This window comes from Hypanus sabinus, chromosome 16 (assembly GCF_030144855.1).
Source record: "Hypanus sabinus isolate sHypSab1 chromosome 16, sHypSab1.hap1, whole genome shotgun sequence".
Lineage (NCBI taxonomy): Eukaryota > Metazoa > Chordata > Chondrichthyes > Myliobatiformes > Dasyatidae > Hypanus > Hypanus sabinus.
Genome location: NC_082721.1, coordinates 11,088,517 through 11,104,491, shown reverse-complemented (window position 1 = coordinate 11,104,491; position 15,975 = coordinate 11,088,517). Strand labels below are relative to the sequence as shown.

The 15,975-nt window shown below is 39.2% G+C and overlaps 1 protein-coding gene and 1 long non-coding RNA gene across 8 annotated transcripts in view; one reads left to right on the top strand and one right to left on the bottom strand.

Annotated features, from left to right (window-relative positions):
* The window catches only part of LOC132406011 (protein strawberry notch homolog 2-like), a 168,508-nt gene extending 156,985 nt beyond the window's left edge, over positions 1-11,523 (top strand). For all 6 annotated transcript variants that reach the window (XM_059991136.1, XM_059991132.1, XM_059991134.1 and 3 more), the window contains 4 exons: positions 1,974-2,105; positions 5,633-5,709; positions 7,157-7,347; positions 7,993-11,523. In XM_059991136.1, coding sequence (XP_059847119.1) covers positions 1,974-2,105; positions 5,633-5,709; positions 7,157-7,347; positions 7,993-8,321 — 729 coding nt within the window. In that variant the 3' untranslated portion in view covers positions 8,322-11,523. The remainder of the gene's footprint in view (positions 1-1,973; positions 2,106-5,632; positions 5,710-7,156; positions 7,348-7,992) is intronic.
* Positions 3,635-13,608, bottom strand: LOC132406012 (uncharacterized). Of its 2 annotated transcripts, none has more exons than XR_009516037.1 (3): positions 11,832-13,608; positions 4,928-4,971; positions 3,635-4,215 (listed from the first exon to the last, which is right to left on the bottom strand). It is a non-coding gene; the product is annotated as an uncharacterized LOC132406012 (long non-coding RNA). The 2 variants fall into 2 exon arrangements; XR_009516036.1 differs by having other exon boundaries at positions 11,838-13,608.
* Positions 13,609-15,975: the final 2,367 nt, after the last annotated feature.

Here is a 15,975-nt window from a genome sequence, read left to right as displayed (position 1 = left end):
GTGGCTTTGTGCATGGTAGGTCGTATCTAACTAATGTTATAGAGTTTTTTGAGGCAATTACCAGGAAAGTTGATGAAGGCAAAGCAATGGATGTTGTCTACATGGACTTTAGCAAGGCATTTGACAGGATGTTAGTCAGAGAGGTTCAGTCGCTTGGCATTCAAGGTGAGGTAGTATATTGTGTTAGAGCAACACACACACAATGCTGGTGGGACACAGCAGGCCAGGCAGCATCTATAGGAAGAAGCACTGTCAACTTTTCGGGCCGAGACCCTTCGTCTCCAGCAGATTTCCACAAGGAAATCCGATTTCCTCGTGTTTATATTGTATTAGACATTGGCGTTGTGGGAGACCCACAGAGTGGTAGCAGATGACTGGAGGCCACAGGGATCAGTGCTGGGTCCTTTGTTGTTTGTGATCTATATCAATGATCTGTCTGTGATTAACTGGATCAGCAAATTTGTAGATAACACCAATATTGGGATTGGAGTGGACAGTGGGAAAGACCATCAGAGCTTGCAGTGAGATCTGGACCAGCAGGAAAAATGGCAGATGAAAATTAGTGCAGACAAGTGTAAGGTTTTGCACTTCAGTTAGGACCAACCTGGGTAGGTCTTACACAGTGAGGGCGCTGAGGAGTGTTGTAGAATAAATGGATCTGAGAATATGGGTCCATAATTAACTGAAAATGGCATCACAGGTAGATAGGGTCATAAAGAAGCTTTTGAGACATTGGGCTTCATATATCAAAGTATTGAGTACAGGAGATGGGATGTTATGTTGAAGTTGTGTAAGACTATAAGACTGAAGTTGTAAGGCCTAATTTGGAGTATTGTGTACAGCTTTGGTCACCTACCTACAGGAAAGATGTAAACAAGGTTGGAAGAGCACAGAGAAAATTTGCAAGGATGTTGCCAGGTCTGGAGTACCTGAATTATAAGGAAAAATTGAATAGGTTTGGACTTTATTCTTTAGAACATAGAGCTTGAGGGGAGATTTGATAAAGGTATACAAAATTATGAGGGATATAGATAGGGTAAATGTAAGCAGGCTTTTTCCACTGAGGTTGGGTGGGACTACAACCAGAGGTCATGGGTTAAGGGTGAAAGGTGAGAAGTTTAAGGGGAACTTCTTCACTCAGAGGGTCATGAGAGTGTGGAATGAGCTGCCAGCACACATGGTGCATGTGAGCTGGATTTCAGCGTTTAAGAGAAGTTCGAGTAGGTACATGGATGGTAGGGGTATGGAAGGGCTATGGTCCAGGTGTAGGTCGTTGGGAGTAGGCAGTTTTAATGTTTGGTACAGAAAACTTGGGCCAAAGGGTCTGTTTCTGTGCTGTACTTTTGTATGGCTCTATAAGATGGCTGAGCAATGACCTGTGAACTCTCTAAAACAAAAGCTATATCCAGACCTTTGTGTTAATGGTTTAATCTAAGTGTTTCTTAAGAATTATTGGTTAGTGTGTTCACTGCTCAGAAAATATGTGAAGAACAAACAGGATTGCATAGAGGCGTCAGTAAGTGGCAACTCTTTGCATGCAGCTCCAATGGGAATCATCAAATATTCCCATTCAGGACTACCACAGCTGAAATCCACTGTCACAGCCACGGGTACTTAGTAAGCAGCATCATTTTAAGACATTTAAAAGATTTATTGATACTCAAGCCTATAGATATCAGTGGAATAGACAATGAACCCATGAACACTACCTATTTTTTTGCTCAATTCGTGCACATCTTAATTTATTGTTTATATATATTTCTTATTCTAATGTATAGTGTTTTCTATTATTATATATTGCAATGTAACCTCCTGCAACACAAATTTCACAACATATCCCTGTGATATTAAACTGATTCTGAGTTGTATTTATCATACCAAAATTGAAATTGTAATATATTTATACGGATAGTTGTTAAAGCATTCTATTCTGCCCAAGAATTTCATTTTTATCAATTGCTTTTCTTTTACAGCTCAGGGGAAATGAGCCTTATGCACTTTTGGCTGAACAGGTTAATGTAAAATGTTACGTGTTGTATAAACCAAATATTGGAAAACAAATACAACTAGAAACCTTTGAAAACTTGCGAAGGAAGTACAAGAGAGTGAGTATTATAATGATCAATGAGCCCTTTGTCGTGAAGCCTTTCTATTGATTTTCTGTGCCCAAATGCTGACATTTTGTGCTAAGTGACAAAAACACCCATAGTCATCATTATAAGTTTGTACTGCAACATCCTGTAGTCTCAAAAACACAAGAGATTCTACAGATGCTGAAAATCCAGAGTAAAATGCTGAAGAAACTCAGCAGGTTGGGCAACATTTGTGGAGAGGAAAAAAGACCTTTCATCTTTTAGTTTCACTCCACTTAAATACTATTTTGCTTTTCCTTCTTTCCAGACTGGGTAATTCTCCTACATTATAGTCCGTTTTCCAACTAATGGAAATTATAAATATTTGAGGCCCTGGCATTGAGCCTAACAGCATTAAAGTGTACAGGGAGAATGCAGCCCAATGGGGTTGAGAGGAAATATCAGTCCACCATGATGGAATAGCAGAGCAAACTTGATGGGTTGACTGGCCAATTCGGCTCCTGTCTTGTGGGCTTAATAAGCTATTACCCTTCTCACCTACATCCATCTATCAACTGCCATCTCTTGCTCTACCCTTTCCCTCTAGATTTTATTTTGGCTATCTCCTCACTATCTTTGAATCCAGAGATTATTTGTTTATTGTATTTAGAGATACAGCACCGAATAGGCACTTTCAGCCCACCAAAGCCATGCTGCCTAGCGGCCCACACATTCAACCCTAACCTAATCACAGGACAATTCTTGATTCGTCATGGCATGAAGGGATACGGGAAGAAGGCAGGCGATTGGAGCTTAGAGGAAAAATGGATTAGCCGTGATGAAATGGTGGAGCAGACTCAGTGGGCCAAAAGAGCTAATTCTGCACCTATATCTTATGGTCTTAAGTTAGTTACAATGACCAACTAACCTACGAACCAGTATGTCTTTGGATTGTGGAAGGAAATCAGAGCACCTGGCAGAAATCCATGTGCTCACAGAGGGTATACAAACTCTTTACGGATGGTTCCAGGATTGAACTCCAAAGTCCAACACTGTAATAGTATCCTGTTATCTGCCACTACAGTGGAGCCCCGGTCAGCTGGAAAATGTAAGGTGAAGGATCTCACCCAAAAGCTCAACTGTTCATTACCCTCAGTAGATGCTGCTTCTAATGTTTGTGTGTGTGTTGCTCCACATTCTAGCATCTTTATTTTGCTGGAATTACTTTATAACTACTTTATGAGTCACATAATCATTTAAATGTCATATGTTAAGCATTACTTGCCATTCACCGGAATCAAATATCCAAACATTTGTAGCCTCTCTTATATAGTATGATGAAGCCCTCCAAATCAGACTTGATATTGAATCAATGTTTATATCTATAATACAGTTTAAACCGCTGTGTTAATGTTCACTAAAATTGGTTGCAATATTGAAAAAAATATTAGTGTGTATATGTGAGAATTGATGCATATTGACAGAAAGAATGATTCAAGATTAATGTCATTTCCAGAACATAGGTGTAAACGAGAATGAAATAATTGTTACTCTAGATCCAAAACAGTGCAAGGTACCATGATAAGATAAAGAATACAATAATAAAAATGCAATAAATATAAGTACATAGGATAGCTTATATACATTGATTGTATGTCCATAATTTGACACTAGGCACAGTAGTATCTGTACATAAGATGTCTCTGACAGGAAATTCATATAGTGGTGGTCAAGAGGTGGGTTGGTGGAGGGTGCTGATCAGCCTGTCATCTTGGGGAAAGTAACAGTTTTTGAGTCTCGTGGTCCTGGTGTGAATGCTACATAGCCTCCTTCCTGATGAGATTGGGACAAACGAGGCTGGGAGGCATCCTTCATGGGTTCCACGCTAACAAAGTGGTTAGCACAATGCTGTTGGCATCTCAGGGCATCAGAGCTCACCTGTAAGGAATCTCTGTGCATCCTCCCTGTGGAATGCCTATGTTCCCCCGGGTGCGGTTTCCTCCCACAGTTCAAAGACGTACCAGGTAGGTTAATTGGTCATTGTAAGTTGTCCCATAATTAGATTGGGGATAAATCAAGTTTGTTCGGTGTTGCTGAGCAGTGCGACTTGAAGGGTCAGAAGGTCCTATTCCATGCTGTATCTCTAAATAAATAAAAATAAAAATGATGTTACTGGCCCTTTTCCAACACCTTTCTGTATATGTGTCCTTGATGGCTGGTAGGCTGATGCCGGTGTTGCATTGGGCAGTTTTTACTACCTGTTGGAGAGCTTTCCTGTCCACTGCAGTGCAGAAAGTAGAGGTTTAATGGCATGGTTTTACTTGAGTGTGCCTGAATAACAGGGTTTGTAAGTGTCGGAATATTCTGAGAGAGGAGTTGAGATCTTGAGGACCATAACCAGAGAACAAAGTACCCAGAGGGAGGAAGTTGTATTGCCCTTTTTCTGAAACATTAGTTGGGTTACAATCAGTGTCTCAGTTAACTCTGATTTTCAGGAAGAAGGTGTAGATTCGAAAGAAGCTGCAGAAGGGATTTGTTAGAATGGTTCCAGAGGTGAGGGAGTTCAGACAGAAAAAGCTGGAACAAAGGGTTTTAATGGAACAGAGTGGATTTGGGATAGCAGTGATTCTGATTAGCAGATGTGCACTGATCAAGGGACCTGATGTTAATTAAAGACATCCTGTAAGAATGAAGCAGAGTCGTCTCTCCCCTTATGAGAGAAAGCTTTTTATACAGTAAACGATTATTAAGGCCTGGATTTCACTGCCTCTAACATAGTAGAACCAAAGTAAACCAAGGTGATTTAGATAACTGATTCTTGAGGAAAGGAGGGTGAGAGTGAATGGATTACTCACCAGAAAACTAGCCATTGCAAGTGACTGCTTCTGCTTTAAGGATTCTGTAAGGAAATGGTGGATGTATCAGTTATTTTAAATGGCTAATTTCCACCTGCAGAATAGGAAATGTTTTATTCTCTATATTGGCATGTTTCTATTTTTGCAAAGCTAAGTTAAAAGTGTATTAAATGCAATTATACTGTTTCACATCAGAGCAGAAGACCTTACAGAGGGTAGTAATAAACAACGAGAATCACTAGGGATCTCCCTCACCCTCTATTTGTGACAGTTACTGGGCACGTAGTATACAAAGGGCCAAAGCATTGTTGAGGATCCCTACCAGTTGCCCTACAATCTCTTTGACCCACTCCCATCAGGAAGGAGGTACAGGGGCATCAGGACTAGGACTGCCAGCCTGGGTAGCAGCTTCTTCCCTCAGGCTGTGAGACTAGTGAATACCTGCCACCACAGAGGACTCGTCATGCTTTGTACCTGTGCTTTGCACTTTGAATTATTATATTTTATTAGCTCATTTGTAGTAGTATTTTGTTTTATGTTTTGAGAGTGCACTGCGTTCCAGAAGAACGTTGTTTCATTTGGTTGTGTATATGTATAGTCAGATAACAATAAACTTGAACTTGAATTGTAGCTCTTTCCCAAAAGTGTTTAATGTAACGTTTCATTTATTTATTTGTATTTTTTGATTTTGCTTGTGTATTTTAGGTCAAACCAGAAGAGGCCAAAGAATTCTGGGAAAGCCTGTATAATTCTGCCTTCCAGAAATGCTCCCATTCAACCTTGTAAGGCTTTTTCATAGTCCAATGATTGTGCTTAAGTTAGTTTCACGTTCAGAATAAATTTATAGAAGCATTACAGCTGCTTAGTAAAACTGTGGATCACATCCTTCAGTCTGCACATCAGGGGAATACATTACGTTAAAACAACTGAAATCTTATTTTAAATAAAGAGAAATTATGGTGTGCAACAAGGATTATATTCATCCAAACTTACAAAAAGATTTTTAAAATTTCTTTGCCACTCAGGCAGTCCCACATTGAGTTCCATGCTGACTGGCAACTCCTGCAACACTGATGGTACTAAACTATATCGGTCGCTACTGTTCCTTTAGGTTAATCAGATGCGTGGAGAGGGGGAGCTTGCTACATGGGCAGCAGCTTTCTCTCCATATCGTACTGCACAGGCTCGCGTATCTAGACGGCTAGGACGCGATATCCCTGGTCAACTCTGACCGACAGAGAGCTCACATTTGACCATATATAAAGTAGTTATACATTAAAGTTATTTAAAGTTTAGCTGTACAAATAGCAAATCATAAGGGGCTAAATTGAATTATGGTGAAAGTTGTGACTATTCCCTCCCACAGTTATTACTATTAATTCTGGGTGTGAGTAACCTTGCCTGCCAATGAATAACTAGAAATCAGACCTACTCAGTACAGGTATTATAACAGTTCAGGTAATAGAAATTCACTCTTCAGGAATTTACAAAGGCATGGAATAAAAATTAGCTGTCACATAATATGGGTGAAAACTAGAAATAAATACAAAATTTATTTTGTTTCAACTCATGTTTCTTGACTTACACATTGATGATGTGGCTTCACATTACAGAAAATGGACAATTTTCTAGGACAGCAACCCCCCGCCCCCGGCCCCCACAAATCTGGTAATGCTGTATCATCTGTTATCTCTATGAATGTTGTGTGCCTGTTTCACCCTATATCCAATTTGATGTAGAGGAGCACCATTCTGTGTTCAACAACAGAGCCTCACCAATCTGTATTGTTAGATCTTTCTTGTCATTTAAGAGTTCTGAATTAATTTTCTACATTAAAATAAGGCATGTAGAAATGTCCTGGTGTTCAGGTTAGCCCTTATGGCTTCGTACGGCAATGCTTCCTATCTCACCACAGTTTAAATGGCCTTGAGAAACACGTGCAAAATGTTGGAGGAACTCAGCAGGTCAGGCTGCATCTTTGGAGGGGAACAAACTGTTTATTCATCTCTGTGGAAGCTACCTGACCTGCTGAATTCTTCCAGCATTTTGTGTGTTTTTCTTATGATTTCTAGCATTTACCCAATCTCTTCTGTTATATGACCTTGCATAGCCCACGATTTGTGATGGGCCATAATGATTTATGTGCCATTTGGAAGCAACAGAATGGGAAGGCAAGTACAACAACATGGGACTTAAGTAAATATTGACATGTCTTCCTGCATTTTCTAGGAACAGGAAGTGTAAGATAGTGCAACAGGGGAAGGAGTGTTTTCAAGGCATGCGGCTGCGTCATTACTACATGTTGTGTGGAGCGCTATTACGGGTTTGGAACAAAGTTGGAAACATCATGTCTGACGTTACGAATTCCAGTCACTTACAAATTGTTCGTCTCAAAACCAAGGAGCAAAAAAAGCAAGTTGGTAAGTAAAGCTTTTATTTTTCCCATATAGATCTTTTTTAAGAGCCGTTCTGTGGAGAAAATTATCCTTTAACCTGTCCCTAGGTGGTGCTGTTCAGTTTTACTGTTGTAATAAATTCTATTCTCAGAACAAATTTGTGCATTTTCTCAATGCATCACAGTCTTTATACTGATGAAATTTAAAATTTAAGATCTAAAGAAGATCTTAAAATCTACTTTTAAGATTTTAGTAGATCTTAAAGCAACGTACATGTAAAGTTTAATAAGAGGCATGGATAGAGTGGACAGCCAAAAGTCTTTTATCCCCAGGGTGAAAGAGGTCAACATAAGGGGGTATAATTTCAAGGTGATTGGAGGATAGTATCAGGTGAATGTTAGAGATGTTTTATTTTTAATTCAAAGAGTGGGAAGTGTGTGAATCAAGCTGCCAGGGGTGGTGGTAGAGGCAGATACATCAGGAACATTTAAGAGACTCTTACATAGGTGCATGGGTGAAAGTAAAATGCAGAACTGTGAGCAGGAAGGCAGCATCTATGGAAATAAATAGTTGATGTTTTAGGCTGACGCCCTTCATCAGGATTCGTGTATGTGACCTCTGCTGTGACTGCTTCTCTAATTTGGGCAAACTTTCTGACTGTTTTTACAGGTATAAAGATTCCTGAGGCCTGTGTCTACAACGTCATTGAAGAGCTAAAGAAAATGGATTTTGCAGTAAAGAAAAAGCAGGAGGAGAGCAGGCTGGCAAGCCAAGTACTGCAGATGTATCAGAGTGAACCAGCAGACAGTTTAGCTCCAACACAGTCCTTTAACAGCAGTGCTCAAATCTTATCAGATACTTTTGACCCTGTCCGCGTTTTACAGGAGCTGTTAGGGTATGATTACGGTCAATATGGAGAACAGGAACAGATGCCAGCTCAAGATAGACAGAGCGTTATTCAGTATGGGCAACCATCACATATCTGGGAAGCTGGCTGAATAGCAAAAGGCTAGCATGCTGCTATGCTAAAGTGCCTGTCTCCAGTCAAAACCCTACGTATCCTATTGACATGCAGGCTGAAATTTGACTATGTCATAGATTTTCCCTTCAGTGATACTGCCTACAGAAAGACCACAACTGGGACAAAAATGCATTCTTCAATCGTGTGAGCCTTGAAGGTACATTTCTTCAACCCTTGAATTTTTGACATGACATTACCAAGAGCTGACATGTTTCTTCACTTCTCGTCTCCTCCTGCACGTTGGTACTGTTCAGTGCACTTGCTCAATAGCATGTGTCCAAGGGATGAGTCCTCAGCAGGGAATTTGCACAGTTAAATATCAATGAGAAGGGAGAATTGTACAAAAACTAACAGATAATAGGGATTCAGTGGTTGAAAATAAAGTTTGTCCCAACCCAGTGAAAAGGAAAGGCAGCCTTCCCAGCACTTGCCGTTACTTGGGAGGTGGCTGGAAAAGCTGTATTTCTGAGGAACAGTACCATTTTCTCTGCTGTCAAGTAACTGCTGTTCTGCACATCTTTTACATAACACTTTTCTAAGGGCTTAAATAAGCACTTAACAGCAGTGTAATTAGTGAGTTATTCCTGTAGTATTTTGCTTTAACAAAGTACAACATTGCTATGTACAACTATATGACTGTAAATATAAACTCCATTATCTTTTACAAAGATCACGAAAGGTTTTATACCACAATTAGTCTGGAAACCGTGGTGGTATTTTTTATATCACCACATTTATCATAAAGATTGTAAATTTTGTTTCTAAATTATATATTTTAAGCATGTAATATAAATATATGTTGTGAAAGTCAGCAAGGCATGATAAATATCTCAAAAGTTATGGACTCTCCCTGACCCGTAGATATTAGTCATATCATTTGCTGACTCTGACACAAGATGTTCAGCTGTAATGGAACAACTATGCAATAGCTTACAGAAAGTGCTGGTTAAAGTCTTGTTATATGCTTACATATGTTCCCCTTGAAATACTTTAATGTCAAGAAATCAGTCTTGTGTAGACCCACTCCAGATGAATGGAAGTTTACAGCCCATAGATGTACTTTTGGGATTTGCAAGATTATAGTGGGTTTGTTTTCTGTATCTTACTCGAAGTGGGACAAATTAAATTATGGTGAGAGTCGGCTTTATGATTGAAAATTAAATTGTCAAGATCTGAGTTCTAGCAGAATGGGAAATCTTTTAACTTGTTTTTACTCCTCTTCAAATTAGAGCAAGATTTTATGTTATTTAATTTACTTATTTTATCTGTTGCATCCTTTTATCAAACAGCTCTTGGCTGTACTGTTTTGATCAGAGAAATGCCATACAAAGTTCTGTGTTATCTTTCTCTTCTCACTGGCAGTGCCACCATAGAGCTTATCAGATGTTTTAAATTCACGGACTCTTAAGATGGAAGATTTTTTAAAATATAAGATGAAATCTGTTGCTCAGGTTATTGTATCAGTATTGGTATTGTAAACCTACCAATCCATTTGGAGTGACCCAAAGACTAGTTTTATGAAAGTCAGGTACCTTGCCTCATATAAAAAAGTTCCTTCACTGTTCAGCCAATCAAAACTAAGGAGTAATCATCGGGGGTGAAGAAGCAGTTCTCAACGTTAGTAATTCTTATGTTAGTTTGAATCAAACACTTAAAGTACTTGCTCAGGTACAGTGAAATTATGATCTAGTAGGTATGGACTGAAAGGACATAAGCTCAAAATTGTAGATTTAAATCCATCTGACACAATATTAGCACCATAGCTGCCTACAGTTTTTCCGTTAAACTGACATTTTGTACATGAAATACTCTACAAATGGGACTCAAACCTGTGTTGCATAATTCAGACTATATGGTAAAAACGCAAGGATTACAGTGAAACAATTGATCCAACTAGCTCCTCTTTGATTACTCCATAGTTCTAATGGATGTAAATTCAGGCAAACAGAAACTTTTTCTTTGAAGCATATTAAACGCATCATGGTAGTACTGTTTAAGAAAGACTTGGATGTTGGATGAGACCAAAACCATTTGCGGATGGGATATCCAGAGTGAATAGTGATTTTTACCTGTCAACCAACAAAAGTGACAAATGTGAACCCCTTGTTTCACTATGCAGGAGAGTTGTGTGTCATAGCTTCTGTCCTGTCAACAACAACTATTACACATAACTTAATAATTGGAAGTAATGTTGCTTGGTCAAGAAAAGCTCATTAGGCAAGTTGATTAGAAGATGAGCAATCAAATTAGATTTGATTGTATTTGTCCTTAGTTGGTACTAAGTTCACTATTTAATGGATCAAAAACATCTGACCTATTTAATAAATTATAAGTGTAAAGCACAGAACATCATTGCCAGCATCCTGAATGCTTCATTGCACTTTGAAGCTTCAAGTTAGTCAGTCAATAGCCCACATACCTGCTCACACCTGCATTTTTAATATACAGAAAGGAACATCTAATACAGGTGATATGTGCATGGCAAGATCAAGATGGTGAAAGAGGGAAGATGTATGTAATGTTTTCTGAGTAGAAGCCCCCCCAACGTTAAAAGTTCCATTAGGGAATTGTTGACTAATTTAAAAAATAATATATCAGGGACTGCTGTAAAGCTTAAAAACTGCTTTAATCTGCCATTAGAATTTTGGATGCACTAGAATATTAGAATCCAGAGAATATTGTTATTGTGGCCTCACATTACTACTCTCACTGAGTACTCTAACTAAGATAGGACACATACCAAAGTATTCACCATCTTTTAAATTACCTGCTATAAAATCTCTTTGCCTCAGGAACTGATCCAATGGCCCTTTTCTATCTTTTTTTTATCAGGGTTGTCTGCATGAATTGAGATTCATGTTGCTTTTTGTTTGTTAAACAGTAGATTTTGACTTTTTTTACATAAATTATTTTGTTAACCAATATGGTTCTATTGATTGTAGCTATTGTATATGCTGTGGGTATCTGTAAACAATGCAAGCACTTTTGCCTACTTACAATTTACTGGGTTGTCTTTGTTTTCTATTTGTATTTATAAATGTAGGAAATGAAGCAGTATATATGTAAAAATATCAAAATGTGCCTTAAACTAATTATTCTTAATTTTCTACTTTCAAGGAAGGAATATAGTAGCATGCTTTCATTTTTATGATAAATAATAAAAACTACAATTATCTTTTTTTACAACTTGCAGTTCACTGTCTCCAAATATGTGCTTGTTGTTGGCAATAACTTTTCTGTAATGTTTTAAAAGAATGTCTACCAGATATATAGCAGTTGCTTTTCTAGTTACCAGTACCTTGCCAAATCCCATAAGACAGTTGCACTACACATCTATGTAACCAAACTAACCATCCTCATTTTAAAAAAATGGTATTACTGTATAGCATAAAATAAAATTTCTATAAAGATTTGTTATGTCACTGATTGCTTCAAGGGTAAACTTTTGAATATAGCAGTGAATGGAGTGAATGAGACTTCACATTACTTTTACCCCTTTAAGTTACTCTTCTTGCATCTTTTCCAGTTGATGTGTGAGTGATTTCCTGCACTCCGCCAATTTTATGTTTGTTTTCCTTTCCACTTGCTGGTGCCATTGAGCTAACTCAGTTCTGGGTGCAATCCAACCTTGGAAGAAATGGGTCAGATTTGAACAAAACATAAAACTTTTAAGCAAAACAGATAAGGAACAAAAACTGGTATTGTGTGAAGCATCCACTCACGGCTACATGTCTAAAAGAAGGCATTTGGGGCTGCATGGTTAGCACAATGCTTTACACTACCAGTGACCCAGATTCGTTTCCCGTCACTGTCTGTAAGGAGTTTATATGTTCTCCACGTGACCACGTGGGTTTCCTCCCACAGTCCAAAGACAGATTGGTCAATTGGTCACTGTAAATTGTCCCGTGGTTAGGCTAGGATTAGATCGGGGGCTGCTGGGCAGGATGGCTGAAAGGGATAAATTCAAGGCATTTTTGTCCTTGGAAACCAGCAATTAGCGTTAAGCTATTACAGCTCGGCATCAGAGTCCAATTCTGGTGCTGTCTGTATGGAGTTTATAACATTCTCCCTGTGACCACATGGATTTCTTCCCACAGTCCAAAAACGTACCGGTTTGTAGGTTAATTGGTCATTGTAAATCATCCTGTGATTAGGCCAGTGTTAAATAAGTGGATTGCTAGTTGGGTTAGAAGGGGCTGTTCTGTGCTGTAAATAAATAAATATATAGAAGTACCTCTAAGGGAAAATAGACATTATTTTAAACATAAAGGAATTTGTTGATTTAAAGCAGTATGTTCATATGCAAATAATTTAATGCATTATCCATCTTCAAGTTCTTCCCATTATCATTGTGAGAACAGGATGAGCAAGCTAGGGCTTCTCTCTTTGGAGAGGAGGAGGAGCTGACTTGACAATGTAGACAGCATGTGAGTTTTTCCGAAGGCTGAAATGGCTAGTAGGAGGGACAATCATTTTAAGGTGATTGGAGAAAAGTATGGGGGGGGGGGGGGTAGAATGTCAAAGGTTAGTTTTTTTATACAGAGCAGAGAATGGTAGATGTGTGGGACTCAATGGAGGTAGAAGCAGGTACATTAGGGATACTTAAGAGAATCTTAGATATACATATGGACAATAGAAAACTGGAGGGCTACATGGCAAGTAAGGGTTAGATTGATCTTAGAGTAGGCTAAAAGGTCGGCACAGCATTATGAGCCAAAAGGCCTGTCTGTATTGTGCTATAATGTTCTATGTTCTAACCTAATCTATTTTTGCAAGTGATCAACAGGTAAAATATCAGAGGAAGACCAGTAGAAGATCCAAGTCTGAATTGCCAATCAGGACAAAATAATAGAAACTAATAATTTGCAATGGTAGTGTAGCAATTAGCATGAAGCTATTACAGCTCATGAGAAAACCTTCAAGTGCTACGAATAGTTTTTGTGTTAGATGACAAAACAATCTTCCCTCTTAAAAATTATTAACCCTATGAAATGAAAATGAGAAACACAAATACATGCACATTCCAAAGTAAGATTGTGAAACTACTAAGATAGAAGGCATTATGAAGCAGGTAAAGTGAGTGACAGTTTTCCTTAAATGACTGGATATATTACCTAGTCATCTTGAATCTCAAAACACAGTATTGCTTCTTACCTTTATCTACTCTACCAACGACGAAGCAAGTGAGGAAATGACAGCACTATCATCTGATTGATACCACAGCCACTAATGATCTCACATTCACTGGATATTGTAAAAATGTCTATTTGTATATATTATAAATGATTGCACATGACACGGCAGTAACATTATTGTTATTCCTCTCCGTGCCTTGTGGTACATCGGGCAGCAACCTTGCCGTTCCTTTAGCATTTTTGTCTTTTTAACAAGGCCAAGCTGCTAGCTCAATGCTAAACCCAGCACGGCTGCAATGCATGCAAGGAGCTGGCTGGATTCAGACCACTGGCCTCAAAGTCTGCTGCGGGCGCCACTATAGCAGCAGCCAGCTGCCTGTATATACGCATGTATTGGTAAACCACAAATAAGCAATGGGTGGTTTTCTTTTACCTGGTAAATGTTGAAAAGGTATTTTCCTGTTCTTAAAATTAATTCATTAATGTTCTCATTACTACATACAACATTGCATTCTACACAGGAGCATTGCTTATATTTATGGAATGCAGATGTGTGGGGGATATTAGACAATTCAAGGGGCAATTTAAAGTCAACTATTGTAATATGGGTCCAGAGAGTGACTGAACAAGCATGTTGTTATATGCCTACCCTTTTGTTAAAGTTTGCAAAGATTTGGGTATTGTTGGTGATGCCAGTAGTCACTGCTCATCCCTAATTGCCCTTGAGAAGATGACACTGACTCTTTCAATGAACCAAATAGGCAAAATGCTGGAGGAGCTCAGTGGGTCAGGCAACAGCTATGGAGGGAAGTGGACAATGGGCAATTCAGTCCAGGCAAGGGATCTCACTCCAGAATGTTGACTGCCTATTTCCCTCTGGGTGCTGCCTGACCTGCTGTGTTCCTCCATCCTTTAAATTTTGCTCTAGATCTCAGCAGCTACCTACAGTCTCTTGTGTTTGTCTTAATGAACGATTGCATTTCTTCTGGTGAAGGTTTGGCCTCAGGGTTGTAGGCAAAGAATTCTTGTATTTAAAGCCAACAATGAAGGATTAGCAATATATTTCCAAGTCACGATGATGTGTAGGTTGAAGGCAAAATACACAGGTGTTCCCTTGAAGCTTTACTTTTGTCCCTCACGGTGGTAACAAGCCACTAGTCACAGGTTTGGGGAGTGTTACTGGCGAAGCCTGGGAAAGTGACTGCAGACCATTTTGTGGCTCATACACAGTGAAACCATTTTGTTTCTATGTTAAAGTGAATGAATGTTTAGGGAGTGGGTGAGGCACCAATCACGCCTTATCGGAATGAGGCTTTTGTCCACTCTGAACTCTTTCAGGCAAATAGAGAGTGTTCCATCGTGCTTCTGACTGGTGATGTTTTAAACGGTGAAGCAACCTTGGTCACTAACCAGTGGATACCCAACCAGTGACCTACTCTTCTAGTCAAGGTATTTATGTGTCTGGTCTCATTGAGTTTCTGATCAATGGTAACTCTCAGATTGCTGCTGGGATACAGTAAAAGTGGTGCCATTGAATGTGAAGGCCTCTAGACAGTGTTGGCTATTGGTTTTGGCCAACCCTCTTGTAGCATGAACAGTTTTTGTCACATATCAGGCTGCATGTTGTCCAGGCTTTGCTGTATATAGCATGGTCTACTGCATGTGGCGAGGAATTATGAATGGTATTGAACATTGGGTAGAGATCGGAAAACATGGCAGAAAGGTCACTGAAGCAGCTGAAGGACATTTTGCCAAGGACAATGCACTGGTGTTCTGCTGTGGTAATGTCCCACCTGTGGAGTGCTTTCCCTCTGCCTGGTGACTTCAAGTTTCACCAAGGCACCACTCAGCTACCGCCACAATGTCAAGGGCACTCACCTCACCTCTTAGATACAGCTTCAGACCAAAGTTGTTAAATATTAAAGATTGCGTACACCAAAACAGTGAAATGCATCATTTTAGTATCAATGACCAACACTGTCTGAGGATTATGCTGGGGGAAGTCTGCAAGTGTTTCCGTTCCAGTTGTGACAGGGTCTGGAGCAATGATCCTAGTGAAAACTAACTGGGCAGTAGTAAGTATATTATTGGTAAGTACTGCTTATCAGTGTTATCAATTACCCTTTGTGTCACTGCTCGGCTGATTGAAGAGTAATGAGCTGATTTGGATTTCTCCTTTCTCTTTGTGAACAGAACAGTCCTGGGGAAATTATTATTATGTTACCTAGAGATGTCAGTATTGTAACTCTACTGGAACAGATTGGCTAAAGATCTCAGGGAGAAGCCATCTGTTCATCTCTGGCTGAACATGCTTTAGCAACATACATAGAATGCTGGAGAAACTCAGCAGGTCAGGCAGCATCTATGGAAATGAATAAACAGTTGACATTTTGAGCAGAGACCCTTCTTCAGGACTGGAAAGGAAGGAGGAAGATGCCAGAAGAAATGGGAGGGGAAGGAGGACAAACTAGATGGTGATAAGAAAAGCTAGGTGGG